The sequence below is a fragment of the Calonectris borealis genome, chromosome 14, assembly GCF_964195595.1.
Source record: "Calonectris borealis chromosome 14, bCalBor7.hap1.2, whole genome shotgun sequence".
Taxonomy (NCBI): Eukaryota; Metazoa; Chordata; class Aves; order Procellariiformes; family Procellariidae; genus Calonectris; species Calonectris borealis.
The window spans coordinates 21,710,259-21,734,120 of record NC_134325.1 but is presented as its reverse complement, the minus strand read 5'-3'; the positions used below and the strand labels follow the sequence as shown (position 1 = coordinate 21,734,120).

Here is a 23,862-nt window from a genome sequence, read left to right as displayed (position 1 = left end):
CCCTGGGGGGACGCTGCAGTGGCAGTGGGGCAGTGCCAGGGCTGTGCCAGCTCATGCCAGTCCCCTAGCACTCGCTTGGTGCCAGCATCGTCCCTGTGCCTGTGTCCCCCCATGAGAGACGAGGCCACTGCAGCCTGGCACCGCAAGCCTTTACTGCTGGGGGACGAGGCAGGGGACAAAGCGGGGGGGTGGCACGGGTGGGGGACCCCCCTCAGCGCTTCTTGGTCTTCACCAGCCCCTTGGCCACCAGGCAGCGGTACAGCTCCTGCAGGTAGGTGTAGACGCACTTGGCGTCGGGCACCGGCAGCCGCACCATGTCCTCCACCTCCAGCAGCGGGGCGCAGCCCGCCCGCTCCCTGCGGGGACACTGCCGTCACCTGGGGCCCCCCGCCTGGGCCGGGTCGGGGGGCCGGGGCTGCTCTCACTCGGCAGTGGCGAAGGCCAGGGCAAAGTTGTGCCGGCGGGCACCAGGCTCCAGGCTGCCGTAGTCGAAGGCGTCGGGGAAGAAGCTGTGGAGGAGGGCGCAGAAGGCCAGGCCGCTGCCCCAGCTCCCCGAGAAGTTCTGCACGTCCACGTGCTGTCGCGGGTGGGCGGGGGTCAGGCCACCCCACGCCGCCCCACGCCGCCCCACGCCGTCCCCCCTCGTTCTCACCTGGTAGCCGCGGGTCCTGGCACGGCACCACTCCAGCAGCATGGCCTTCACCGAGGCGGTGCCCCCCGCCCGCCTCAGGTGCGGGGCCGGCCCCGTGGCTGCCCTGCGGGCGGTGCCGCGCGCCGTGGGGCACCCCACACCGCGCCCCGCTGCCCCCCGGGCGGCTGCCCCTCGGCCCGACCCGCGCGGCGGCTCCCCATTGGCCACTGCCTGCCGCAACGGGACCCCCATTGGCCAGTCCCCGCCCCGGGGGCTTCCCCGTTGGTCCATCTCTGCCCCCAGCGGCCTCCCCATTGGCTTAGCCTTGCCCCGGCGTTCGCCGTTGGCCGATTTACCCCACGGCGTCCGCCCCAGGGGCTCCCCATTGCCCTGTGCCCCCCCCATTGCCCCCGTGGCCCCCCATGCCCCCACTGCCCCGTGGCCCCCCGTCCTCCCGTGGCCCCCCATGGCCCCCCATGGCCCCCCATGGCCCACCATGCCCCCACTGCCCCGTGGCCCCCCGTCCTCCCGTGGCCCCCCATGGCCCCCCATGGCCCCCCATGGCCCACCATGCCCCCACTGCCCCGTGGCCCCCAGTCCCCCCGTGCTCCCCGTGGGCCCAGGGCCCTCTCACCCTCCGAACTTCTCCAGGATGGCGCTGCGCCCCTGCACCCGGGCACTCGCCCGCGGCCGCCCCCCGGCCCCTTCCGGTCTCGGCCTCGGCCCCGCCGCCCCGGGGGGTGCCCGGCCCCGGGGCGTCCCCGCTGGCGCACCCCTGCGGGCACACGGGTGGCCCCGCGGCTGGGGGTGAGGGCACTGCTGCGGGTGCCACCCCGGGACGCTCGCGGGGGGGGCAGCCGTGGGGGGCAGGTGAGGGGTCCCAGCCTGGGGCACGGGGCCGTGGGTGCCCGCAGTGGGGCAGAGCTATGGGGCAGCCCCGATGCTGGCCAGCCGTGGGGCACCCACGGGGCCGTGCCCCCCCCCTGCCCACACTCACCCTTCGCTGCCCCCCGAGCCCTCGGTGGCGCCAGCTGTAAGGGAAAGAGGAGGGGTCAGCGGGGCGGGAGGGGGCACCCCGGGGTGGGGGCACCCACATCCCCTCTGGGCACTGGCGGGGTCCCAAATGGGGGGGGCATCCCTGGGGCACCGTCACAGGGACAGGGTTGGAGGATCCTCCCCCCACGGGAAGGGACGTGGGGGATCTATAGGGGACCCCATGGAGGGGGGGACACTGTGTGGGGTGATGGTGACCCCAGTGGACTCCGGTGCCATCGCAGGGCCCTGCCCGCCCTGCCTAACACGGCCCTTACCTGTGGGGGACGTGGGGGACGCCGGGGATGTGGGGGACGTGGGGGACAGGGAGGATGCGGGGGACAGGGGGGACGTGGGGTTGGTGGCCTCCCCTGGGGACGAGCAGGGCGGGAACTCGGGCCACAGCTCATCCTCCTCGTCCTGCAGCCAGGTGGGCTTCTGTGGGCACAGCCGGGGTGGCACTGCCAGCATGGGCACTGCCACCCTGCCCCTGGCAATGTCGCCCCTGCCCCTGGCACTGCCACCCTGCCCCTGGCAATGTCACTTTTGCCTCTGGTACTTCCACCCTGCCCCTGGCACTGCCACCCTGCCCCTGGCAATGTCCCCCCTGCCCCTGGCACCACCACCCCTGCCCCTGGCAATGTCCCCGCTGCCCCTGGCACTGCCACCCTGCCCCTGGCACTGCCACCCCTGCCCCTGGCAATGTCACTCTGCCCCTGGCAATGTCACCCCTGCCCCTGGCACTTCCACCCCTGCCCCTGGCAATGTCACCTGCTCCCTGGCACTGCCACCTCTGTCCTCACTCCTACCACATCTGTCCTCCGCCACCACCCCGATGTCCCTGGCAGTGCCCCCCGACCCCCCCATGTCCCCCTCACCTGCCGGCCCTGGGTGCTGCCTGCTGCTGCCGGCCCCGGCCCAGCTTCCTCCTGCGGCCCCTCCGCAGCACCCGCGCTGGCACCCCCAGCTGCCTCTGCCCTGGCATCGCTCCGGCCACCCCCTGCGGCATCACCCCCCGCATCCTCAGCCACCTCTGCCCTGGCATCGCCCTCTGTGTCCCCTGCGCCCTCAGCATCACCCCCTGCGTCCCCTGCGCCCTTGTCCTCACTCCCCACGTCCCCTGCTGCCCTGGCATCGCTCCCCGCATCCCCCGTGCCCTTGTCCTCACCCCCTGCATCCTCTGCTGCCCTGGCATCACCCCCTGCGTCCCCTGTCCCCTGGCTGTCACCCCCATCGCGCCCCGCTGCCCGGGGGTCCCTCCCGCCATGCTGGGCTGCTGCTTCCTCACTGCCCGCCTCCGCCCCCCCATGCCCCGGCCCCGCGGGGGGCTGAGGGGGGGTGCCGGGGGTGGGGGTGTCCGGGGTGGGGGTGTCCAGGCTGGGGGTGTCAGTGTCTCCCTGGGGCTCCATGCTGCTGCGGTCACTGCTGCAGGGGTACAGGGCTGTCACTGGGGGTGACAGCTTGCCTGTGCCGGTGCCCCCCCCCAGCTTGCCTGTGCCCCCTATAGTCCCCCAGCCCGGCTACCCCCCCATCCTGCCCCAGTCCCCATGCCCCCCCCAGCCCTGGCATCCCCCATTCCCCCACCCTGGGCACCCCCGTTGCCCCCGCCAGCCCCATTCCGCAGGCAGGCTCCTCCATGTCCCATCCCGACACCCCAATACCCCAGCCTGGCCCCGCTGCATCTCCTCCCGCCCCCCCAAGCCCTATACCCACACCCCCCCATTTCCCCCCTGCCCCCCTCACCCCATTCCAGTCCCCCCCATGCCCCATCGCGAATCCCCGTGTCCCATCCTGGCACCCCCATACCCAATCCCAGCCCCCCCATGTCCCCATTCCGGTCCCCCCCATGTCCCACCCCGACCCCCTCAATTCCCCCTCCCGACCCCTCAAACCACCATCCCGACCCCCCCATTGCCCCTCGCGGCCCCCCTCACCCCATCCCGGTCCCCCCATGCCCCATCCCAGCCCCCCAGTCTGCCTCTCACCCCCCCCGTGTCCCATCCTGCTGCCCCCATACCCCCTCCCGGCCCCCATTATCCCCCCTCCCGACCGCCCATGCCCCATCCCGGCACCCCCACGTCCCTCTCCCGACCCCCCGTGTCCCATTCCAACCCTCCATGCCCTATCCCGGCGCCTCAACGCCCCCCCCCGACCCCTCCTATTCCCCCGCCCCGGGCCCCCATGCCCCCATCCCCACTCTCCAATTCTCCCTCCCGACCCCTATAATCCTCCGCGACCCCCCCATACCCCCTCCCGGCTCCCCACCCCCCCCGACCGCCCGTTACACCCCCCCCGGCCCCTCCTCCTCCCCCTTCCGGCCCCCCAAACCCGCCCCGGCCCCTCATGCGCCCGTCTCCACTCCCCAATTCCCCCTCCCGACGCCTATAACCCCCCCCGACCCCCCGTACCCTCCTCCGGCCCCTCCTGCTCCCCCTCCCCACCGCCGTACCCCCCGGCCCCCCACCCCCCCCGCTCGCACCCTCCCGGACCGCTCCTCGCTCCCGCGGCCGCCCCGCCCGCCCCGGCGCTATTTTTACCCGGCGGGGGCAGGTGCCGCCTTCACTCACCGCCCACCCGCGGGGCGGCGGGGCACGCGTGGGGACAGGCAGGGACGGCACGGGACACAGCTGGGGAAGGGGACACGCTCCCACCCGGACGGCAGGGACACCGCAAAGGAGCCCACGGGACCACGGGGGGGACATGGATAGCCCAGAGAGGGTCAGGGAGGCTTGGGGGGCACAGACACACGGGGGACGTGGGGGACATGGGGGGGCACAGACACACGGGGGACATCGGGGGACATCAGGGGACATGGAAGGGCACAGACACACGGGGACGTGGGGAACATGTGGGGGTACACACATGTGGGGGACATGTAGGGACATGGGGGGGGCACAGACACACAAGGGGATGTGGGGGACATGGGGTCACAGACACACGGGGGACATCAGGGGACATGGGGGACACAGACACATGGGACATCAAGGGACGTGGGTGGGACAGACACACGGGGGACATCGGGGGAGATCAGGGGACATGGGGGGGCACAGAGACACGGGGGACGTGGAGGACATGGGAGGGCATAGATACACGGGGGAGATCAGGGGACATCAAGGGACGTGGGGGGGACAGACACACGGGGGACATCAAGGGACGTGGGGGGGACCGACACACGGGGGACATCGGGGGACATCAGGGCACATGGCGGGGCACAGACACACGGGGCGACATGGGTCACACGGGCCAGGCCGGGCAGGGCGGCGGGGACGCGGGGAGACGGCGGGGACACGGAGCCCGCGGTGTCCCCGCACTGGCCCGGGGGTGGTGCCCGATGCCGGCCACGCCCTCTACGGAGCTGGCCACGCCCCCTGCAGGGCAAAGGCTGGCAAAGCGCGCGCCTTCCCCGCCCACCGTCTCCCCCCCGCTCCTTGGCTGCCAGCGCCGCCACGCCCCCTCGCGCGTCTCCCTATCAGCGTTGGGGGACGCGCTCCTGTTCCCCCACCCGCTTGGCTTCTATTGGTCGAAGCAGGCGGCGGGGCGGGGCGGTTCTGCGTGTGGGCGGAAGCGCGGCGCCCACGTGCTTCCTGCCGGGAGCCGCCGCGGGGTCCCGGGCTGAGCAGAGAGGGGCCGAGCGGGGCCGAGTAGAGCCGGGTCGGGCCGATCCGGGCCGGGCCCGGCCGCCATGGACCCGCTGCGGGCCCAGCAGCTGGCGGCCGAGCTGGAGGTTGACATGATGGCCGATATGTACAACCGGTGCGTCCGGCCGGGGGGGGCGGCGGGGCTGGTGGGGCACGGGGGGTACCCGGGGCTGGGGGGCACGGGGGGAGCTGTGGCCTTTGGGGAGGTGCTTGGACCTCGGGGTGCTGGGGGCATTGGGGTGACGCTGGGGCATGGGGCTGAGATGCTGGGGACACTGGGGGTGCCCGGGGCTGGGGGGCATTGAGGGTGTTGGGGGACACTGGGGGTGCCCGGGGCTGGGGGCCATTGGGGGTGTTGGGGGACACTGGGGGACTCCGGGGTGCTGGGGGTGGAGGGGTGTTGGGGAGTGCTGGGGGCACTAGGGGGTGCCTGGGAAATGGGGGGGCTCTAGAGATGCCTGAGGACGGGGGCCATTGAGGGTTCGGGGGGTGCCTAGGGATGGCGATGACACTGCGGGGACAGGAGGTGTTGGGGTGCTGGGGCGTGGGGGTGTGTGGCAGGGCCGGCGCGGGGCTGACAGTGCCGGTGCCATGCAGGATGACGCAGGCGTGTCACCGAAAGTGCGTCCCCCCCCACTACAAGGACGCGGAGCTGTCGAAGGGGGAGAGCGTGTGCCTGGACCGCTGCGTGGCCAAGTACCTGGAGGTCCACGAGAGGATGGGCAAGAAGCTGACGGAGCTGTCGCTGCAGGACGAGGAGCTCCTCAAGCGCATGCAGCAGGGCACCGGCACTGCCTGAGCCCCCCGGTCCCCCACTCCCCGTCACTCCAATAAACTGGAGGCTTTGGGCCAGCTGGTTTGCTTCCATTGGCTCCCCAAATCCACCTCATGGTGATGTGTTGGGGTACGCGTTGAACCCGTCGGAGCCGGTGGATGCTGCTGGGGAGCCCCCCCATTGCTGTCCCCGGCTGCCATGTGCTGTGTCCTTAAGGGGGGCACCCCTGGGTGCCCCCCCCATCTCCCGGCCAGGCCCAGCCCATGTAATCCCCAGGATTAGGCAGAGCCGGGCTGAGCCCCTCGTAATCCCCTGTGGGGTGGGGACGGGGCTCTGCCCCTCCCTGTCTGCCTGCCAGCCAGGGGAAACCCGGGGGGGGACAGCTGGGGGAGACCCCACACAGGGACACAGCCCTGGAGCAGCCAGAGAGGGACGGGCACGCAGGGACAGCCCCACAGGGACACCCCCGAGACACCCAACCCTCGTCGGGGACGCACAGGCAGGGATAGCCCAGGGACACCTGAGCAGGGACAGGACACCCGCAGGCATACCCACGCACCACGGGGACAGGCAGAGAGGGCCAGGGACATCCACACAGGGACACCTGGAGAGCTGTGCCAGCACAGGGACGCCCTGCAGACCCTGGCCCTGGGTGAAGGACACCTACAGAGGGACACCCCTGGGGTGACACCCACCCAAAGGGACCCAGGCCGCGGGTGGGCGGCATCCGTGTGTCTGTCTGTCCACAGCCTGGTGGTGCGTGTGCTGTCTGTGCCTGCCGAGAAGCAGGTCAGGCCCTGCAGGGCGCGAATGACGGTGCAGGCGGCGGCTCTGTGTGCCGCGGCTCCCGTTACACCCGCTGGCCGCCCGCGGTGCCAGCACCCTGCGAAGGGTGCGGGGCGCCAGTGGCGTGGGTGTCGCCAGGCAGGGCGATGGCGGTCGTGTCACCGGGCCCCATGGTGGCGGGTGCTGCACGGTGGCGGGTGCTGCACGGCGGCGGGTGTGCGATGCACGGTGATGGGTGTGCGATGCACAGCAGCAGGTGCTTGTGCGGGCACACCCTGTGGCTCAGGGTGCTGCACCGCGGCAGAGTTGTCTGTCCATCCCCCTGTCCGTCCCCGCAGCGAGCCGTGCACGCCTCGCTGCCCTCCAGCTCCCGGGCGCAGCGGCGGAGCCATCAATATTTCAGGAGTAGCAGGCGGTGACCTGGAAAGGCAGCGGCCCCCCCGCCCCCCTGCAGCAGCCAGGCCCTGCTCTCCCAAAATAAGACCATTTTTAATAAATAATTTCCCACCTTTCGGTTCCTGTTGGCGGTTTTTCCCGCTCAGAATGGGGGGGATCCCCCTGCATCCTGTGGCCCCCCCAGCCACCTCCCGCAGTTCTAGGGGGCCCCCCTGGGGAGAAGGGGGGCACAGGCACCCCGAGGAGCCAGTCCCCCCCGGCGCGCTGCGGGGGGCTCAGAGCCGGGGCAGGAGCAGACCCAGGAGGGGCAGGAGGATGTGGGGCTGGGAGGGGGCGGCGGCAGCCATGGGGGCACAGGGTGCCCGGGGGCAGCGGGCATCTGTGGGGGGGCCATGGGAGTCACGGGAAGGGCGGGGTGGCCGGGGCTGGGGTCCCCGCAGGTCGTGGGGGGGCAGGCCATCGCGGTAGAAGGCGGAGGGCGGCGCGGCCGGGAGGGTGCCGGGGCGACCCGGTGCGGCTGGGAGGGTGCCGGGGCGACCCAGCGCCCGCCCGGGGGTGCCCATCACCGCCACCCCACCGCCACCACCAGTGCCATCCTCTTCCTCCTCCTCCTCGGGGCAGGCGTCGAAGTCGCGGGGACGGAGGTGGCGCAGGTCGGTGCCGCGGCGGTGTGGGGGGCTGGCGCAGGGGACGGGGGAGCTGGAGACGCGGGTGCGCCGGAACCAAGCCCAGAGTGGGCGAGCGCGGCAGTCGCAGGCCCAGGGGTTGGCGTTGAGGCGCAGGAACTGGAGGGCAGGCAGGGCAGCCAGTGGGTCCCCGGGCAGCGCCGCCAGGCTGTTGTTGAACAGGTAGAGGATGGTGAGGCGGGCCAGGCCCCGGAAGGCGCGGCGGTGGATGGAGACCAGGCGGTTGGCGTGCAGCAGCAGGCGGTCCAGGCTGGGCAACCCTCGGAAGACGCCCTCCGATAGTGCCCGCACCCGGTTCCCGTGTAGGAAGAGGTGGCTCAGGTTGGCCAGGTCGGCAAAGAGGTCGTCCTGCGGTGGGGGGGAGAGGGGGGTGGGTATGAGGTGCGCAGCCCCACTGGGGAGCCCCCAGCCCTGCCCCATGTCCCTGCATGGTGGGCATCACCCGGAGACCTGCCCTTGGGTGTCCCGCAGAGCCCTGCCCCGTGTCCCTGCTCCATGGGCTGCACCTGGAGCCCTGCCCCGTGTCCTTGCCCTGCAGGCATCACCCATCGCCCTTCCCTGTGACCCTGCCCCATGAGCTTCACCTGTCACCCTGTGCTGTGTCTGTACTCCATGAGTACCACCCACCACCCTGCCCCACATCCTTGTTCTGTAGGCATCACCCATCACCCTTCCCCATGTCCCTGCTCCATGGGTGTCACCCATGTCCTGTGTCCCTCCTCCATGTCCCATGCGTATCACCAAGAGCCCCCTCCCGTGTCCCTGCCCTGCTAGTGTCACCCATGACACTGCCCCATGGCCATCACTCTGCCCCATGTACTGGCTCCATGAGCATCACCTTGTCCCACACCCTGGTTCCACAGCATCACCCATCACCCTGCCCTACGTCGCTGCTCCACAGGTGTCACCCACCACCTTGACCTGTGGGTCTCCCACAGAGCCCGGTCCCATGCCCCTGCCCTGAAGGCATCACACACCACCCTGCCCCATGGGCACCCCCTTCCCCTGAGCACGCCCCAGAGCCCTGCCCCACGGGCACCCCACAGCTGGGCCGGGGCAGCCCCAGGGCCGTGGCGGACCTGGAGGTAGAGCAGCCCGTTCTCCTGCAGGTAGAGGTACTGGAGGCTGTGGAGGCCGCGGAAGATGGCGCTAGGCAGGCTGGCCAGCTGGCACCGGTAGAGGTGCAGGGCCTGGAGGCGCCGGAGGCCGTGGAAAGTGTCGGGGGCCAGGACGCGGAGGTGGGGGTTGTCACCCAGGTCGAGCTCCTCCAGGGCGGGCAGGTGGCGGAAGGTGCCCGGCTGGATGGAGGAGATGTTGTTGGAGTAGAGCCAGAGGGTGACAGTGCTGGGCCCGAAGGTGCCCGCCCGCAGCGCCCCGATGACGTTGTTCTGCAGGAAGAGGCGGCGGGCGCCGGGCGGGAGCCCCGCGGGCACCGAAGAGAAGTTGTTGGCCTGGCAGCTGACGGTGGGCGGCGAGACGTAGCAGGTGCAGAGCGCGGGGCAGGTGGGCACCCCGCCGGGCACCCACGCCAGCGCCGCCAGCAGCAGGGCCGCCAGGCGCCCGCCTGCGGGCACAGCGGGGCGTCAGCACGGGGCATCGTCTGTGGCGCTGCCCCGGCCCGGCCCCGCGTGCCCACCGCCCCGGCAGGGTCCTCCCAGGCAGCCCCCTGGGGCGCGGGGTGCCCTGGGAACTGCATCCCAAGGAGGCCTCCAGGACCATGCCCACCCACACGGCCATGGTGCCCCAGGAGCCCCGCAGGGCCATGCCCACCCCATCAGGCCATGCCCATCCTACAGGGCCATGCCCACCCCGAAGGACTGGGCACCCCTAGGAGCCCCCCAGGGCCACGTCAGCCCCGTAGGGCTGTGCTCCCCAAAGATCCCCCCAGGGCCACGCTGCCCCATCGGACCATGTCGACCCTACAGGGCTGGGCACCCCAAAAAGGAGTGCCTCATTGGATTGTGTCCCCCTAGGACTCCCGGGGCTGTGCCCGCCCCCTGAGGCCACCATTCCCTGGGACCCCCACAGGTCCCTGGCCACCCCACGTGGCCATACTCCCACGGGACTGTGCCCACCCCACAGGGCCACGCTCCCCTGGGAGCTATGACTGTCCCTGTGGGGCCACGGTCCCCCAGGAACCCCCCAAGGGGCCACGCCAACTCCACGGGGCCATGCACCCCCGGGACCGCGCCCACCCCACGCGCCACGCTCCCCTGGGACCCCACTGGGACCGTGCCCACTCCACATGGCCACGCACCCCCGGACCCTCCCCACTCAGGAGGGGGGCGATACCCCCACCCCATGTGTGCCCTCCGACAATGGGGCGGCGCCACGTGCGCGCGTGCCACGGCCACGTGCGGGGCGGGGTGCGCGTGGGCGCGGGCTGACGCTCTCGCCGGTGACACGCGCCGCCGCCGCTCCGGGTGTTCAGCGCCGCCGCTCCCCCCCACCCGTGTCCATCCCCCCCCCATGGCTGCAACCCGAGAGCTTCATCCATAATTCAACCCGGCGGCCTGGCCTCACGCCCGGGTATGCGGGGATGCTCCCAGCCGCCGGTACCGGGGGAGGGGAGGGAAGGGGGAGCAGTGGCCCCCCCTCCCCTCCCCCGGTGCGCCACGGGGGGGGGGGACACACCCCCACCCACCCACGGAGGCGTCCGGCGCAGCTGCTCAGCGCCACCCCCCTCCCCCGGCGCCCCGTGCCGGCGTGCGCCCCCCACCCGCGTCCCATCTGTCACTCCCCCTCGCCGCGGGCTGACTCAGTTGGGAGCTGAAGTCACCCGGTTCCCGGGCATCGTTTTTTCCCCCGTGCCAACCCCCTCCCCCCCACCCCATACCCACCCAGGTCCTGGTACGGAATCAGCGTGCCGCTCGCGGGTACCCCACGGAGCCCGCGGTACCCACCCGCGGGGTGACCCGAGCACTCTCTGCGCCCCAGCGGTGCACCGGGTCTGGCGTGGGGCACCCCCACGCGGGGCTGGGGGTCCTGGGGTGGCACGGGGTACCCCGTGGGTCGCAGGGCACCCCCACGCTGGGCTATGCAGCCCAGTGCTGCACAGGGTGCACCGTAGGTCGTGGGGCACCCACACTCCGGGCTGTCGCACCGGGGTCCCCGAGGGCACCCTGGGATTCGCCGGGGCTGCACCCATACCCCGGGTTATGCACCCCGGGGTGGCACCGGGCTCCCAGTGGGTCGCGGGGCACCCCCACGCCGGGCTGCGACTCCTAGAGCTGCAGCGAGCACCCCGGGAGTCGCGGGGCACCCCCACGCTGGGCTGGACTTGCACTGGGCACCCCGTGGGTCGCGGGGCACCCCCACGCCGGGCTGCGCGACCCGGAGCTGCAGCGGGCAGCCCGTGGGTCGCGGGGGGAGCACGCTGGGGTGCCCCGGGGGGGGCTGCGGGCTCCCCACGCATCCCGGGGCACCCGCAGCCCGTGCTGCCGCGGGCACCCCAAGAGCCGCGGGGCACCCCACGCCGGGACCCTGGTCTGCAGGGTGGCACCCCGGGGCTCCGTCCGACGCCCCTGGGCCCCCCCGCCCGTCCCCACGCCTACCTTGGGGCCGGTCCCGAGCCGTGGGGGGCCGCATGGCGGGGCGGCCGCTCAGGCGCTGCCCGCTGCGCGGGGGCTCATGGCCGGTGCTGGGGGGGCTGCTCGCCCCCTTCGCCCCCGCCGCGCCGCCGGGAGCAGCAGCCGCCCCGGGGCATGGCACGGGTGGGCTGCGGGCACGGGTGGGCTCGGGCTCAGCACGGCTCTACCCGCGGCTCCGGTGGGGCTGAGCCCTGCCCCGCGCCGCGCCTTATCCCGGGGCGGCCGCGCTCCGCCCCCCGCCGTCGGCCCCGCCGCTTAACCCTTCCCGGGCCGGCCCGCCCCGCTCCACGCGGGGGGCCCACGGGGGACCCCCGGCGGCTGGGCGGGGAGAGGGGCACGCGCCGCGGGGCCCACGGGGAACGCGCCGCGGGGCCCCCGGGGGGGACCCTGCTGGGGACGCGGGGACCGGTGGTGGGCGCGCCCACTGGGGACGCGGGGCTCGCGTGAGGGGCTGCGAGCGCAGGACGCGGCGGGTGGAGTCCCTCCCTCCCACGATCTCGGGACTCGTGCAGGGCTGTGGTGCCCGCACGGACCCCGGGACCCCTGCGGGGGCGGCCCACGGGTGGGTGCCGCGGGGCTGGGAGCCCGGCACCCAGAGGGCCGCCGGAAGGGCACTTGGTGCGGGGACGCGGTGCTTGCTCCACACCCACGCAGGACCGCGGCGCTGTCCGTGGTTCCGCAGCCGGCGCTGTCCATGGTTCCAAGCCTGCAGCTTCCACCCGGGACAGCAGCAAACTCCCCCCACGTGGGGCCGCGCCGGAGGCCGGCGGGATGTGGGGTGTTCGTGCCTTGCAATGGACCCCACGTTGGTGCCCACGTGGGGTGGGGAGGGGGGCACGCGTGGCCGTGCCAGGCTGCGGCAGCACAAGCTGGCACCAGCGGCGCGTTTGCAGCACCGTCTCCGGCGCGGCTCCCGGCGAGCGAAATACCACAAGCTGGTGCGGCGGGCACCCGTGGGTGGGGGCGTGGGCGGCGCGGGGCTGACTCAGGGGCCGCCATCCGCTCCCCGCCCCACCGGTGCCCCCAGCGTCCCCGGCACGGGCCTACGGCCACCCCTGCAGGGAGCTGTGCTGGTGGGGTGCGCCCCATCCTGTGGGGTCTGCAGGGATACACCCACCAGTGGGTGCCAGTGCCCACCCACCTGTGGGGCACCTGGGCATGGGGGGGGGAGAGGGACAGGCCCTGAGGCCACCGGCCAGGCCCGGGGTGGGCAGAGGTGGGTGGTGGGGGCTCACGAAGGGACGGGTGGAAGGTTGGCCAGGTGGAGGACAGCTGGAGAGGCAGACAGACGGATGGCCAGATGGCCAGGTGGAGGGAAGGGCGGGTGAAGGCAGGAGGGCTGGCAGGACACAGGCAGGGGAGGTGATGTGCAGCTGGATGGGTGGTGGGACAGATGGACGGCTGAACGGGCGCGAGGATGGATGGAGTTGGGGTTGGAGGGCGACAGATGGATGGGTGATGGACAAATGGGTGACGGACAGACAAATGGATGGTGGACAGGTGGATGGGTGACGAACAGACGGATGGATGATGGACAGATGGATGGGTGATGGACAGATGGATGGATGATGGACAGACGGATGGGTGATGGACAGACAGATGGGTGGCTGGCTGAGTAGATGAACGGCTGGCTGGAGGGGTGGGGACAGGACGGATGGCTGCAAGCGCCGATGGGTGGACAGGAGGACGGATGGGGCGGCGGGAGGACAGATGGATGGAGGAGCAAACACGGCGCGGGCGGCCAACGGGAGGGTGATGGGAGGGATGGGGGGTGCCCCAGGTAGGGTGGAGTGGGGTGGCACGGGGCCAGGCAGGCTGAGGGGCGGGTGCCAGGGACAGGCAGGTGACAACATGCCCAGGGCCGGGATGGCAGCGGGCATGAGAGGGCGGAGAGATGGGCAGAGCCTGGCAGAGCACAGGGGGCACGCAGGGGGTGGCACGGGGGGGCCTGGCCAGGGAGTGGCTCGGGGATGACACAGCTGGAGGTGGCCTAGGGGTGGCCCAAAGGCGGTCCAGGCTTCACCCAATGGTGACCCAAGGTGGCCCAAGGGTGGTCACAGCTGGAGAACATCTCAGGGACACCAGGTGGGAAGGTGGCACATCCGGAGATGGCATGGGGGGGCACAGGCATGACACGGGGGGCACACCCACGGGGGCACGGGGGTGTGGTGGCAGAGGGGTGACACACCCACGGGTGGCACCGGGGTGGCACCGGGGGGGGGCACGGGGGGTGGGCAGTGCCGTGGCACGCTGCAGTGAGGGCTCTCAGCCGGGAGAGCCCCTCCCGGGGCGGACCCACGGGGTGACCCCCGGGGCCGCTCCGCCGGGGCCGCCTCCCGCGTCCCCCACGCCGCGCGCGGGGGGCGGGGCCGGGCCGGGCCGGGCCGCTCCGCCCCTCCCCGCCCGCCGCCGGCGAGGGGCGGGCAGCGCCGGGACCCGCCGGGACCCCCGGCACCCACCGGGAGGCTCCGGGGCCCGCCGGGACCCCCGGGCCGCGGAGCTGCGCTGGGCCCCCCCGCCGCGCCGGGCCCTGGGACGCGGGTGAGCAGCGCGCGGGGATGCGGCGGGAGGAGCCGGGCGGGAGCGGAGGGGCCCGGATGGTCCCGGCCCCCGAGGGGGCAGCGGCGGGCCGGGGGCCGTGGGGCCGGGGGCTGGGGGGCCGTGTGGACGCAATGGGGGCTGGTCGGAGGCGGTGTTGGGGGGTGCGTGGCAGGCTGGGCCGTGCAGCCGTGTCGACCCCGGGGCTGTGGGGCAGAGCTACGCCTGGGAGGGCTCCCCCCGCCCTGCCCGTCCCCCTGCCACAATGTGCCCTACGCCCCTCCAGCACCCTAGGGCCTTGCAGGGTGCTCTGGTGCCTCCCGGGGCAGGGGGCAGGGCCTGGGCGCTGGCACGGCCGTGCCCCACGGCTGCCCACCCCCAGGGGCACGTGCGTCCCCCCCTGCCACACGTGTCCCCCCCGCCACACGTGCATGGGCAAAGTCCCCATGGCCCGGGCTGCCACTGCTGCCCATCTGCCCCACACTGCTGCCCCTACCCCAGCTCCGCGGGGCGCTGGCACTGCCCACCCCGGGGGCACCCTGCACCCCGCATGGGAGGACAGCGGGGCGAGGAGGGGACTCGCGGGGCACCCGCAGCCCAGCCCCATAGCAGCCTCTGGGGAAGCCACACACGCACTGCCTGGGGACTGGGCAGCCCCTACAGGAAAGGGGACTTCGTTACAATTAATTATTAAAATGAACGAGGCTGGGGGAACTGGAACGAGGCCCGCGCCAGCCTGCGCCCCACAGGACGCCTGGGTCCCTTGCTGCCGGAGCAGGAGGGGCATCCCCTGTCCCAACCTGTCCCCGGGCACGGGGATCGGGGGGGGACACGGCAGGGCCAGTGCGGCTGGAGGGGCCAGACTCACCGGTGCCAGGGGCCCTTGACCTGGACCCTCCTGCTCCCGCACTGTGGGGGACTCACCAGTGTGGAGGGCTCACCAGTCTGGCCAGGAGAGGCCAGTATGACTGGGACACACCAGTATGGCTTGGTGTAACCAGTATGGCTTAGTGATCGGTATGGCTAGGACATACCAGTATGGCTGGGACACACTGGTATGGCGCGGTGACCAGTATGGCTGGGGCTTGCCGATATGGCTTCGTAGCAAATGGCACCCACAGTGGGTGTCTTGGGGTGCCCCTGGGAGTGACACCCGTGACGGGGTGTCTTGGGGTGCCCGTGGGAGCTGCCCGCCACGGTGGCGGGGTGTCACCGGCAGCACCAGGAAGGCGATGTCCCCTGGCTCCCCACCGCCCCGGTGCCCTCCCCAGCGGGTGCCCCGGCCCCTGCCCCCCCGCGGGGTGGCTAAAGATAGCGCAGCCCCCCCGGCCCGGCGGGATCCAGCACCACCTGGCTCCGGTGCCGGGTTAATCTTTAGCCGCTCGGCCGCTGTAATGAGGCCTCATTAACGGCCATTACACCGCCGGAGCGGGGACGGGCCTTGGGACAGTGGCACGGTCACTTGGTGACACGCTGACGGGGGGCTCCGGCAGGTGCAGAGAGCCTGCGGTGAGTGGGATGGGGGGACATGGGTGATGGTGACGGGGAACATGGCCTTGACGCCTGTGGCACCCGGCTGTGGGTCACGCTGGTGACACCGAGGGACAGGGGGTTCTGGCCACGTGGGTCGGGGGTTGACAGGGACAGACAGGGTGCCCAGGTGTCCCCTGGGTGCCACAGCTCCCCAGGAGGGTGACAGGCCCCTGGAAGGTGATGGTGTCCCCAATGCAGTGGTGGGGTCCCCAGGGAGTGACAGTGTCCCCAGGGGACATGTCACAGTCCCCAGCAGCGTGCCAGGGTCCCTGGGGGCATGATGGGGTCCCCGGGGGGTGTGTGTCAGGGTCTCAGAGGAGGTACAGTGTCCCCAAGAGCCACGCCAGGGTCCCCAAGGGACGTGCCGGTGTCCCCAGGGGGTGTGCTGGGGCCCCAGGGGGTGTGTCACCATCCCCAGGGGGTGTGTCAGCATGCCCTGCGGCCCTGTGCCAGTGTCCCCAGGGGCTGTGCCAGTGTCCCCAGAGAGTGTGCCAGGTTCCCAAGGAGTGTGCCGGGTTCCCAGCGACCGTGCCAGATCCCCAGGGGGGTGTGCCGGTGTCCCCAGGGTCTGTGCCAGCCCCCCAGGGGACATGCCGGGCGCCTGGGGGAGGTGGCAGGTTCCTGGGACAGGCTGGCGCAGGGAGATAAGGAGGCCGCGGGGGGGTCCTGGCGTGGTGGTGGGACTGAGCCACTATCGGGTGCTGGCAGCCCCGGGGGGCCCATGGGTGCTCCCAGGAGATTAGTGCGGGGGGCCATGCGGGTGGGGGGGTGCAGGTGAGCGCGGTGCGGGTGTGTGGGTCTGTGTGGTGCGGGTGCGTGCCCCGGGCACACCCGCGCCAGGGTCCAAACTCCGTGGCGGCGGCGGCGGTGACGGCGGGAGGGCCCGACCTCGTGCAGGTGGGTGGGGGCGCGCAGCGCGCAGGGGGGTGCCAGCACACGTGCACATGTGTGTGCATACATGTGAGTGCGTGTGCATGCATGTGTGTGTGTATGCATGCATGTGAGCACGTGTGCATGTATGTCAGCACGTGTGCACGCGTGTGCAAAGACTGCAAGCCGGTCCTTGCCTGTGCTCTGGCACGTGCGGGGGACTGGTGCCAGCCGCTGGCGGACGGGGACAAGGGGCAGAGCCGGGACCACGGTGGCCTTTGCCCGGGTGGCCACGTGCACCCACGTGCCCCCAAGCCCCCCACTCTGGGTGCCGGGTGGGTGCAGGGGGGGGTCACCACGTGGGTGCCAGGTGGGGTGCGATGCCCCGGTGTTTGTCACCCCGCAGGCACGGCAGGGACGCCCCAGGCCAGTGACATGGCGGGGGGGGGTGCGGGGCTGACCAAGCGCCTGGGGACCCTCCTCTCGGGGCTGCTGGAGTGCGGGGCCTTCTGCGGCATCATCTTCGGCTGGGCCTCCCTCGTCTTCGTCCTCAAGGACCTGGGCTACTTCGAGGATCTGTGCCAGCCCACCGCCATCCCCGGCCCCAACCAGACCCTGCTGACTGGTAGGGTCCCCGTCCCCCAGCAACCGCTGGCCGCCGGCCCTGTCCCTGCAGTGGCCCTGGCCCCGCTCTCACCCTGCCTTGTGTGCCCTGTGTGCTTGTGTCCTGGGGTGCCGGTGGCCTGAAGTGCCCCGTGTCCCCCTTGCCTGGCACCCTGTGGTGCCCCAGGTTCCGACTGTCCTAATTCCTGCGTCCCCACTGTCCCCATGCCCTGTGGTGCCCTGTGTCCCCACTGCTTGGTGACCTATAGTGCCCCAGGTCCCAGCTTGTCCAGTGCCCCAGGTCCCCACTGTACATGTCTCCTGTGGTGCCCCATGTCCCCACTGTCCCGGTGCCCCAGGGCCCTATTTTTCCTGTCCCCTGCAGCTCCCCACGTCTCCACTGTCCTCATGTCCTGCGGTGCCCCATGTCCCTGCTGTCCCTGTGCCTGTGTCTCCGCTGTCCCTATACTCACGTACCCGCTGTCCCCTCTGTCCTGATGCCCTGTGGTGCCCTGTGTCCCCCTGTCCCCATGCCTGTGTCCTCGCTGTCCCTGCGTCCCCACTGACGGCCGCCCCGCAGACTGCAGCCGGCAGGATGAGCAATTCTCCCTGGTCTTCACCATTGGCTCCTTCATGAACAACTTCATGACCTTCCCCATGGGCTTCATCTTCGACCGCTTCGGCACCACCGTTGCCCGCCTCATCGCCATGTGAGTGGGCACGGGGGGGCAGCGCCAGTGGGCAGGGCTGGGGCACCCATGGGTGCCCGGGGGGGTGAGGGCTTGTTGTTAGGGTGCTGGTGGTGGAGGCTGGGGGGGGGATGTTGCCAAGAGCAGGGTGGTTATCGAGGCGGCCAGGCAGGGCGGGGCAGGCAGGGCCCTGCCTGCACGGGGAAGGCACCCGTGCCGGCCGGGGGGCACCCATGCGGGCCCAGGGGGTGCACCTGTGTCAGCCCAGGGCACTAGTTTTGGGGCATGGGGGGGCACAGCCCATTCTGGCACCTGTCTCCCACTGCCACCAAATGTCCCCAGCGCGTCCCATGCCCCCCACAGCCCCAGGGCCCCCCCATTGCTCCCAGCCCCCATACGCCCTCAGGTCACCCCAATGTCCCCAGGGCACCCCCATAACCGTAGGGGCCCCCCATGTTCCCACTTCCCTTGGCCCCGGGGGTGCCAGGTGGCGGTGGGGCACCCATGAGACATCGGGGTGCTGGGTGCCGATGTGACAGCAGCGCCAGGGCGCGGGGGTGCCAGCTGCCCCCCAGGACCCTGTCCTCACGTGTCGCCGCTGTCCCCATGTCTCAGCTCCCTCTACGCCGGCGGGACCCTGCTTGTCGCCTTCTCCACCCCAGGTGAGACCCCATGGGCATCAGGTGCCCCGGCCCTGGGGGGGGACCTGGCGGGGACCCCCCCTTGTCCCCGCTGACCCCCATGTTCCCAGAGCTGGCGGTGCTGCTCTTCCCAGCCATGTCCATGCTGTCGGTGGGCGGCATCCTCCTCATCCTCACCAACATGCAGGTGAGTTTTCCCGGCACTCTGACCCGCACCCAGCGGCCGGGGCAGCCTGCCCGGTACTGGGGAGGACCCTGATGTCGCGGGGGGGTCTCTCTGTGCCAGGTGGGCAACCTCTTTGGGAAGTACCGCTCCATCATCATCACCCTCTACAACGGGGCCTTCGACTCCTCGTCTGCCATCTTCCTCATCATCAAGGTAGGCATGGGGCAGACGTGGTAATGCCGGGGGGTGCCACGGCTTGGCGCTGGGTGCCCCCAGGTGCCCCTCCCTGGCACAGGCAGCGCAGGGAGGGCTGGGGACAGAGCTGGGGACAGTTGGGTCACAGCTGGGGACACGGCCAGGGGACACAGCTGGGCCACCGCTGGGCCACACGTGGGGACGCAGCCGGGGCCTGAGCAGGGACGTGGCCCTGGGCTGGGGCGGTGGCGGATGGCCGGCATGGCCCAATGGCAGCCTGTCCCTGTCCCTCTCCCCAGGTGCTGTACGAGCGCGGGCTGTCCCTGCGGGCCATGTTCCTCTTCATGGCGGCCTGCAGCGCCTGGCACCTGCTGCGCACCCTCTTCCTCATGCCCCGCACCCGCATCCCCTACCCACTGCCCGCTGCCTACGACTACGGGTAGGGGAGCCCTGCCTGCGCCCCGCAGGGCGGCCGTGCCCGTCCCCTGGTGGGAGTGGTGGCCATGGTGGTGCCTGTCCCGTGGGGTTGGGGGGTGGCCATGGTGGTGCCCGTCCCGTGGAGGGGGGGGGGTGGCCATGGTGGTGCCTGTCCCGTGGGGTTGGGGGGTGGCCATGGTGGTGCCCGTCCCATGGGGTTGGGGGGTGGCTGTGGTGGTGCCCGTCCCGTGGGGTTGGGGGGTGGCCGTGGTGGTGCCCGTCCCGTGGAGGGGGGGGTGGCCGTGGTGGTGCTCGTCCCGTGGGGTTGGGGGGTGGCCATGGTGGTGCCCGTCCCGTGGGATTGGGGGGTGGCCGTGGTGGTGCCCGTCCCGTGGAGGGGGGGGCGGGGTGGCTGTGGTGGCGCCAGTCCTGTGGGGGGGGGTGGTGCCTGTGCCATGGGTGGTGGTGATGATGGTGGTGCCTGTCCCGTGGGTGGTTGGTCCCATCCCATGAGTGGTGGTGATGGCGATGCCTGCCCCGTGGGTGGTGGCGTTGTTGGGCTGTGGCTGGTGGCAATTCCTGTCCCATGGGTGGTGACAGTGCCCATCCCGTGGGTGGTGATGGGTCCTATCTCATGGGCGGTGGTGGGTCCCATCCAGTGGTGGTTGGTGGGTCCCATTCTGCGGGTGGTGGTGAGTTCCATCCCGTGGTGGGTGGGAGGGTCCTGTCCTGCAGGTGGTGGTGGGTCCTATCCCATGGCGGGTGGGGGTTCCCGTCCCGCGGGCGGTGGGGTGCTGGGGGTGATGGGGCAGGTGGTGCCGCAGGCTGCGGTGCCCGGGGCGGTCCCAGTCGTACCGCACCTACGAGGAGAAGCGCCCGCCGGGGGAGGCCGGCCCCGAGGAGACACCCCTGGAGCTCAGCGCCCCCCGAGGTGCCGGGGGCGGGGCTTGTCTGCGGGGGGCGGGGCGGGGCTAGACTCATCTCGGGTGGGCATGGTCATGTTGGTGACTGGCATGTATACAAGGTGGGCGTGGCCACAGGGGCGAGCTGTGGGCCTGGTTATGCAGATGAAGGGGTGCAGCCGGGTGTGGGGTGGGCATGGCTATTCATGGGTGTGGTCAGAGGGTGGGCGTGGCTATGCAGATGAAGGTGTGGATCTGGACTGGGTGTGGCTACGTGTGGGTGTGGTCGGAGGGTGGGCGTGGCTATGCAGATGAAGATGTGGGTCTGGACTGGGTGTGGCTACGTGTGGGTGTGGTCAGGGGATGGGCGTGGCTATGCAGCTGAAGGGGCGTGGTCATATAGGTGGATGAGGGGGGCCCCCAGTGGATGGGAGTGACCAGGGACAGCAGTGGGTGGGCCTGGGGACTGGGGCAGCAGGGGGCGGGGCCCCGGGCGGGGCCTTGGGGGCGTGTCCGGGCGTGTCCCCACCCCTGACCCCTGGGGCACAGGCAGCGGGGACCCCCCTGGGGTGCCCTTCGGGGCCTGCGTGCGCTCGGGGCTCTTCGCCTGGCACGTGGCCTGGCTCTCCGTCATGCAGCTGCGCCACTACCTCTTCATCGGCACCCTCAACCCCCTCCTCGACCACCTGGCCCGCGGGGACCCCCACCAGGGTAGGCACGGCCGCTGGGACGGCGGGACGCGACCGGGGACACCCCAGCGGGGCCCGGCTCCCACCCTGATGCTGTCTCCCCGCAGTGAGCACCTACACCAACGCCTTCGCCTTCACCCAGCTTTGCGGGGTGCTCTGTGCCCCATGGAACGGCCTCATCCTTGACCGGCACAAGCGGGGCAAGACCCCCCGCCCCGAGGGTAACTGGCCCCAGCCCTCCCGGCCCTGTGGTTCCCCAGGGAGCGTCCATGCTGCCAGCGTCCCCCCATGCCCTCAGCAGGGCTCGTGGCCAGGTGCCACCGCTGCCGTGCCCTGACCCCACCGTCCCCGGGGATGGGTCCCTCCATGCCCTGACCCCGCCATGCCTGGGGACAGGTCCCCTCCCCTCCATGCCCTGACCCAGGACAACATCACCACCACGCCCTGACCCCTCCGTGCCCACAGGAGCCCTGGGTGCGCTGGCTGACCTGCAGGCGTCCGTCCTGTCACTGGCGGTGACGGTGACGCAGTGCGTGCTCTTCTCCATCTGCGCGGCGGTGCCCATGCTGCCCGTCCAGTTCGTCACCTTCGTGCTGCAGGTGCTCAGCCGCTCCTTCCTCTATGGGGGCAACGCCGCCTTCCTGGCCATCGCGTGAGTCCTGCAGCCACCACTGCTGTGGTGGCAGGGGACGGGGTGGTGGGGGTCAGGATGGTGGTGGCAGGGGACAGGGTGGCGGGTGACAGGGCAGTGGAGGACAGGGTGGTGGTGGCAGGGGATGGTGATGGGGTCATCGTGGGAGTGGCAGGGGACGGTGGCAGGGTAAGGGTGTTGGAGGGACAAGGTGGTGGGGTCAGGGCAAGGGTGCCAGGGGATGGTGGCAGGGTTGGGGGGGTGTCAGGGGACAGGGTGGCAGGGTGAGGTGGTGACATGGTGGGTGGCTGGGCAGGTTCCCCCCGCAGCACTTTGGGAAGCTGTACGGGCTGGCCATGGCACTGTCGGCGCTGGTGGCCCTGCTGCAGTACCCCTGCGTCACCCTGGTGCGCGGGCCGCTCCACGGGGACCCCTTCTACGTGAGTGTCTGCCCCATGGCTGCCCCCAGGAGGGACGGGGGTCCTGCCCCATAGGGGAATGGGGTCCTGCCCTGGGGAGGGATGGGGGTCCTGCCCCACAGGGGAAGGGGTGCGGGTCCTGCCCCAGGGAGGGACGGGGGTGCTGCCCCATGGTGGGAGGGGGGTCCTGGCCGTGGTCCATGGTAGGATCAGGGTGCTGGCCCATGGTAGGGTGGGGGTCCTGCGTCTAGCAGGGAGGGCTGGCCCAGGGGCACCCCCTTGGGTGGGGTCAGCCCCCTGGCCCCATGCCCTGCCACCCCCCTGCAGGTAAACTTGGGGCTCATCGCCGTGGTGCTGGTGGCCTTCGTCAGTCCCGTGGTGGTGGCCCGCGAGTGCCGGCGGCGAGCCAAGGAGCTGGGGGCAGCCGGCACCCCCCTCACAGCCCCCCTAGACGCCGAGACCCCCGCTGAGATGCCCCACTGAGCTCCGCACCCACCAGGTGCTGGCCCAGCACCCCGCGCCTGCTGCACCCCATTTTTCTATTGGACTTGTTGCTGTGGGTGCTATGCCAGTGGGATGGGGTGTGTTTTGGGGGGGAATAAATATTGATGACCCCTCTGCTCACTGTGCTGCCCCCTCCCAGCATCCCCAGCCGCTGGGGCTTCTCCAGTGTCTGCTATGGGGTTGGGCACCCCACTGCCTCCCAGGGCTGGGGTACACAGACCCCTCCCCATGGACCCCCGGCACACATGGACACACAGCCTCGGGGCACCTCTGGTTTACTGGGTCAGGGGCCACTGTGGGTGCTCAGGGACTGGGGGTCATGGCAGCACCCTTGGGTGCCCTCATTACTGGCAGATGAAGGGGTGCAGCTGGAAGCAAAGCTTGCTTCTCCAGAGCCCATCTGGGGACAGGGGCCAGCGTCAGGGCCATGGGGTGGCCCCCAGTCCCCTGTATCCCCTCCCACTGCCCTCTCCCATTGCTCCTAGCAGCCCTGTGCCCCCTCCCATTGCGCCCCGTGACCTGTGCCCCCTCCCATTGCCACCAGTGGCCTGTGCCCCCCGTGCCGCTCCCAGTGCCCCCAGTGGCCTGTGCCCCCTCCCAGTGCCCCTAGTAGCCCAGTGCCCCCTCCCATTGCGCCCAATGGCCTGTGCCCCCAGTAGCCCTGTGCCCCCCACAGTGCCCCCAGTGCCTGGGTGCCCCGGTGCGGTGGGTGGGGATGCGGATGCCCTCACCGTGGGTGCTGAGGGGGGTGCAGGTGGTGAAGAGGCAGCAGTTGCTGTAGTTCCAGGGGCTGGCGTCCTCCCACTGTGACCCCCACTGCCCCCCTGCTGCAGCGCCGCCAGCACCCAGCGCCCAGCCACAGCACCCCATACCCAGTTCTAGACCCAGCCCCAACACCTATTCCCCTCCCCAGCCCCAGCACCCACCACCCAGCTGCAGCATCCCTTAGCCAGCCCCAACACCAGCCCCAGCACCCAGCTCCTGCACTCATACCCAGCCCCAGCACCCCATAACCAGCACCCAGCTCCTGCACTCATACCCAGCCCCAGCACCCCATAACCAGCACCCAGCTCCTGCACTCATACCCAGCCCCAGCACCCCATAACCAGCACCCAGCTCCTGCACCCATACCCAGCCCCAGCACCCCATAACCAGCACCCAGCTCCTGCACCCATACCCAGCCCCAGCACCCCATAACCAGCACCCAGCTCCTGCACCCATACCCAGCCCCAGCACCCCATAACCAGCACCCAGCTCCTGCACCCATACCCAGCCCCAGCACCCCATAACCAGCACCCAGCAGCCCACACTCAGTCCCAGCACCCTTACCCAGCACCCAGCCCCAGCACCCACGCTGAGCCCCAGCCCCACTCCCAGCACCCCGGGTGGGGGCTGCGTCGCCCTCACCCTGTGGCTGGTGATGGCCCCAATTCAGAGCGTGCGGCGTGTGTAGGTGCGTGCCAGGTTCAGCAGCTCCTGGTTGCGGGCGGTGCTGTGCAGTGAGGCCAGCTGCCCCCCCAGCACCTCCCGG

The 23,862-nt window shown here is 71.5% G+C and overlaps 4 protein-coding genes across 10 annotated transcripts; 2 read left to right on the top strand and 2 right to left on the bottom strand.

The window, feature by feature from the left end:
- Positions 1-132: 132 nt before the first annotated feature.
- On the bottom strand, positions 133-4,314 carry SMTNL1 (smoothelin like 1). Its single transcript, XM_075163764.1, has 8 exons — positions 4,231-4,314; positions 2,542-3,088; positions 1,942-2,101; positions 1,629-1,662; positions 1,266-1,406; positions 653-755; positions 426-577; positions 133-356 (listed from the first exon to the last, which is right to left on the bottom strand). Exons 2-8 carry the CDS (start codon positions 3,070-3,072, stop codon positions 212-214), a joined length of 1,266 nt encoding a protein of 421 aa, XP_075019865.1. The 5' UTR covers positions 3,073-3,088; positions 4,231-4,314; the 3' UTR covers positions 133-211.
- Positions 4,315-5,120: 806 nt separating this feature from the next.
- Positions 5,121-6,153, top strand: TIMM10 (translocase of inner mitochondrial membrane 10). Its single transcript, XM_075163768.1, has 2 exons — positions 5,121-5,416; positions 5,899-6,153. The coding sequence occupies exons 1-2, from the start codon at positions 5,346-5,348 to the stop codon at positions 6,098-6,100; spliced, it is 273 nt and encodes a 90-aa protein (XP_075019869.1). The 5' UTR covers positions 5,121-5,345; the 3' UTR covers positions 6,101-6,153.
- A 1,179-nt stretch (positions 6,154-7,332) lies between these two features.
- RTN4RL2 (reticulon 4 receptor like 2) lies at positions 7,333-11,764 on the bottom strand. Its single transcript, XM_075163761.1, has 3 exons — positions 11,499-11,764; positions 9,024-9,508; positions 7,333-8,292 (listed from the first exon to the last, which is right to left on the bottom strand). The coding sequence occupies exons 1-3, from the start codon at positions 11,530-11,532 to the stop codon at positions 7,534-7,536; spliced, it is 1,278 nt and encodes a 425-aa protein (XP_075019862.1). The 5' UTR covers positions 11,533-11,764; the 3' UTR covers positions 7,333-7,533.
- A 2,206-nt stretch (positions 11,765-13,970) lies between these two features.
- On the top strand, positions 13,971-23,503 carry SLC43A3 (solute carrier family 43 member 3). 7 transcript variants are annotated; one of them, XM_075163740.1, is made up of 13 exons: positions 16,371-16,502; positions 16,882-17,100; positions 17,659-17,788; positions 18,383-18,429; positions 18,519-18,595; positions 18,695-18,787; positions 19,069-19,208; positions 20,011-20,117; positions 20,638-20,799; positions 20,885-20,998; positions 21,243-21,429; positions 21,725-21,848; positions 22,155-22,447. In XM_075163740.1, the coding sequence occupies exons 2-13, from the start codon at positions 16,911-16,913 to the stop codon at positions 22,308-22,310; spliced, it is 1,527 nt and encodes a 508-aa protein (XP_075019841.1). In that variant the 5' UTR covers positions 16,371-16,502; positions 16,882-16,910; the 3' UTR covers positions 22,311-22,447. The 7 variants fall into 7 exon arrangements, with proteins under 7 accessions (XP_075019843.1, XP_075019845.1, XP_075019841.1 ...); XM_075163738.1 differs by lacking the exon at positions 16,371-16,502 and adding an exon at positions 22,471-23,503 and having other exon boundaries at positions 16,679-17,100; positions 22,155-22,326; XM_075163742.1 differs by lacking the exons at positions 16,371-16,502; positions 20,638-20,799 and adding an exon at positions 13,971-14,075.
- The last annotated feature ends 359 nt before the right edge of the window (positions 23,504-23,862 follow it).